General features: G+C 31.3%; 1 protein-coding gene across 1 annotated transcript in view; it reads right to left on the minus strand.

The window, feature by feature from the left end:
- Positions 1-2,710: 2,710 nt before the first annotated feature.
- Positions 2,711-3,651, minus strand: part of LOC100642029 (uncharacterized) — a 3,669-nt gene continuing 2,728 nt past the window's right edge. Inside the window, exons 5-6 of the mRNA XM_020002484.1 lie at positions 2,792-3,349; positions 2,711-2,718 (exon numbers count right to left, since the gene is read on the minus strand). Of these exons, the coding sequence (XP_019858043.1) occupies positions 2,711-2,718; positions 2,792-3,349 (566 nt within the window). The remainder of the gene's footprint in view (positions 2,719-2,791; positions 3,350-3,651) is intronic.

Here is a 3,651-nt window from a genome sequence, read left to right on the forward strand (position 1 = left end):
GATTGATACCATTTCCATCCTCCATACCGATCCCCCGCCATTTATGACGAGATCCTCTAACACACATATTAACAGCACGAATCAGTGAGAAGGACAGTTTGGCTCTTACCCAGTATTTTTTTTATTATTATTATTATTATTATTATTATTATTATTATTATTATTATTCTTATTATTATTATTATTATTATTATTATTATTATTATTATTATTATTGATTATTATTATTATTATTATTATTATTATTATTATTATTATTCTTATTATTATTATTATTATTATTATTATTATTATTATTATTATTGATTATTATTATTATTATTATTATTATTATTATTATTATTATTATTATTATTATTATTATTATTAGTATTATTATTATTATTATTATTAATTTGCTTTTAATTTTTCTGTCTTTTTTTCTTTTTATCTGCTCCTTTTTGAGAGAATTATATTGAGAATGGAAACAAGACTGACTTGCTGAAATGGAGGAAGGTCAGCTAGAGAAAAGTTATTAAAGACTGAGGGAGAAATAGAAATGAAGGAGAGGGAAATAGAAAGAAATGACAACAAAGAGAGAGACAGTGACATGAGTGTGTGTCAGTAAGAGAAGGAATGTACAGTATATACTACTAGAGAGGGAGAGAGAGAGAGAGATTGATGAGAGATCAAGAGATGTTCATGTGTTAGATTTATGATAATATAATGTGTCACTGGTCCACCTTCTTCATGTAAAGTAGTGTATTCTGATTGGTTGCTTATGGTGAAGATGAACTGACTTGGTATAATAATTGTTGTATCAAGAGATTATTAATAAGTTCACATAAAGAATGATTAGTCTGAGTCCGAGCTCCAGTCTGAATCACTGTCTGAGTCATTCATCATAATGAATGATTGATACCAGTTTACTCTGTCTTGTATGAGGTGATAGTTAGGATAAGTATTAATACAAGTCTCTTTGTGTCGCTCGTCCAGCCTGAGTGTCCTTATATTCTTATTATCTATTAGTGACTGGAGGATGAGTAGTATTGACTCAGTAGACAATGAAGTCCACCTTAGATCCAGTTCAACTAGTGATGAGTTATTGAGGAGGAGGTAAGAAAGAGCCTGTCCACTAGTAGAAGTGATGAGAGGATTATAAGAAAGGTCTAATGAGGTAAGTGTAGAGGACATCAATATGTATCAGAAAATGTAATTAAAATTTGAGGTGTTTTTGAAGCCATTTTTCAGAAAAAACCATGGGCTATAGTACAGTGATTTTTTCAAAATTTTGGCATATTCTTAAAATGGCCGTAACTCGAAATATTGAAGTCAGTACAGTGATTTTTTCAAAATTTTGACGTTTTCTTAAAATAGCCATAACTCAAAAAATTGAAGTCGGAATCAGCTCAAACTTGCTGCACAGCATAAGGGCAGCAATATGTATCAAAAAATGTAATAAAAATTTGAGGTGATTTTGGAGCCTTTTTTTGAAAAAAACCATAGGCTATAGCCTTGGGTATTTTTCAAAATTTTGGGATTTTATTAAATTGGCTGTAACTTGAAAAATTGAAGTCGGAATCAGCTTAAACTTTCTATACAGCTTAAGGACATGAATATGTATCAGAAAATGTGATAAAAATTTGGGGTGATTTTGGAGCCATTTTTCGGAAAAACCATGGGCTATAACCTTGGGTATTTTTACATTTTATTAAAATGGCTTTAACTTGAAAAAATAAGTTGGAATCATCTCAAACTTTCTACACAGCATAAGGACATCAAAATGTATCAGAAAATGCAATAAAAATTTGGGGTAATTTCAAAGCCATTTTTGAAAAAAACCATGGGCTATAGCCTTGGGTATTTTTCAGAATTTTGACATTTTCTTAAAATGGCCGTTATTGAAAAATTTTATGTCAGAATCAGCTCAAACTTTCTACACAGCATAAGGACATCAATACGTATCAGAAAATGTAATAAAAATTTGGAGCCATTTACTCTATTATACTCAATTAAAGTACATTTTAGGTATTTAGTACAGTACTCTTGGTGGTTGGTAACTTGGTATTATTATGGGATAAACACAGTCAAAAATTATAAGTCCAAAATCATCATTCATTATGTTGATAGGTAGCATCAGTTGATTGGTGTAAAGGTCCTGATAGAGGTCTGCCCTGTCCTGATGTTATATTCTACTTTCATCTCTCATCAGAGGAGGGACTCAAGAGATCAGGATATGGAGAAGAGAGATACGTGAAGAAGTCATTCCAAGAGGTCAGTCAATGAGTGAGTGTTTCTTCATAGCAGGGATTCATGTATGTACATGTATAGCTAGTCTGGGCCTATATTTTGAGGTGACAAATTTGATAACTTTTTGCCAAATAAAACCTGCTTTATGCACCTGCCAAACACAAAATTAAATAAATTTGCCAAAATAAATTTGCCAAAATATTTTTGATCATTTTTGCCTAAAATTTGGATTGAAAATTTCGATAGTTCAATCAAATTTTTAAGCCAATGTGTTTGTTAAAGCTCTCTCATTCTCATTCTCTCTTTTTCTCATTCCCATTCTCTCTCGTTCTCATTCCCTTTCTCTCATTCCATCTCACTTTCTCATTCTTTGAGGGGCATGGTCAATGAGGGGCATGAGGGGCATGGCATGAGGGGCATGGTCAATCTGGCGGCTCTTACATTTTGAAATTATTTTTCTATTTAATAAAAAAATTATTTATTAATAAACTAATATGTATATGAAATTAATACCAAAATTGTAATCTTGTTTTAATAGTTTTATAATAAGGTAAAGAAGAACAAGTTTGTTTATGTTTATTGTCTAGAGCTAGTATCCTTAGTGTATTATTGGTCCTGAGAGATTCCATCAGTACCAGTACTCCATCAGTATCAATGTTAGTATGGTAGAGAGAAAGGGCAGATAGTGTGTGGTTGTAGAGTAAAAGTTTAGCTAGTGACTGAGCACTGGTTGAAGTGATGTCAGGATTGTCTTGAAGATATAAGTAAGTAATTGTTTTATTATTAATTAATGATTGTGTTAGTGCAATGACTCCATCATCATTGATGGAATCAGGACTGATCCATAGTGTCTCTAATGAAGTGTTGTTTGTTATTTTGTGTGACAGTAAGAGGATGACATCTTTTGTTATTTTAGTGTTATGTATACGAATTATCTTTATTGTTTTTATGTCTAGTGCTAGTGACATCAATAGGTATACAATATCAGGTGATGAGTGATAGAGGTAAATGTTCTGATGACTGTCCGTTAATTGACTGATCACTTCCTGACATTGACCTGCTGATGGTTTAGTGAGGGATACATCATACCAGGTCCACTTCACCTCTCCAGTCTCTTCTCCTAATAATAAACACAGTCAGTCAGTTAATGTGTGTATATTATTATTTTAATACAGTATAATAGGTAAAATGATAATATTATATTATTTTATTAATGATGTTTGTTTGTGTGTTGTTCCAGGTGATGCTGGTTTTTGTACCAGTAAGTCATTACAGCTGCTAGGATGGAATGGATGTGGTCTATCTTTTATCATGTGACAGTAAACAAAAATCAATTGTACGTTTTATTAATTATTGGAATCAATAATTATTGTCAATAATTATTTTCACTCGTTCTCATTCTCTTTCTCTCATTCTGTCTCT

The sequence above is a fragment of the Amphimedon queenslandica genome, unplaced genomic scaffold, assembly GCF_000090795.2.
Source record: "Amphimedon queenslandica unplaced genomic scaffold, v1.1 AMPQUscaffold_12902, whole genome shotgun sequence".
Lineage (NCBI taxonomy): Eukaryota > Metazoa > Porifera > Demospongiae > Haplosclerida > Niphatidae > Amphimedon > Amphimedon queenslandica.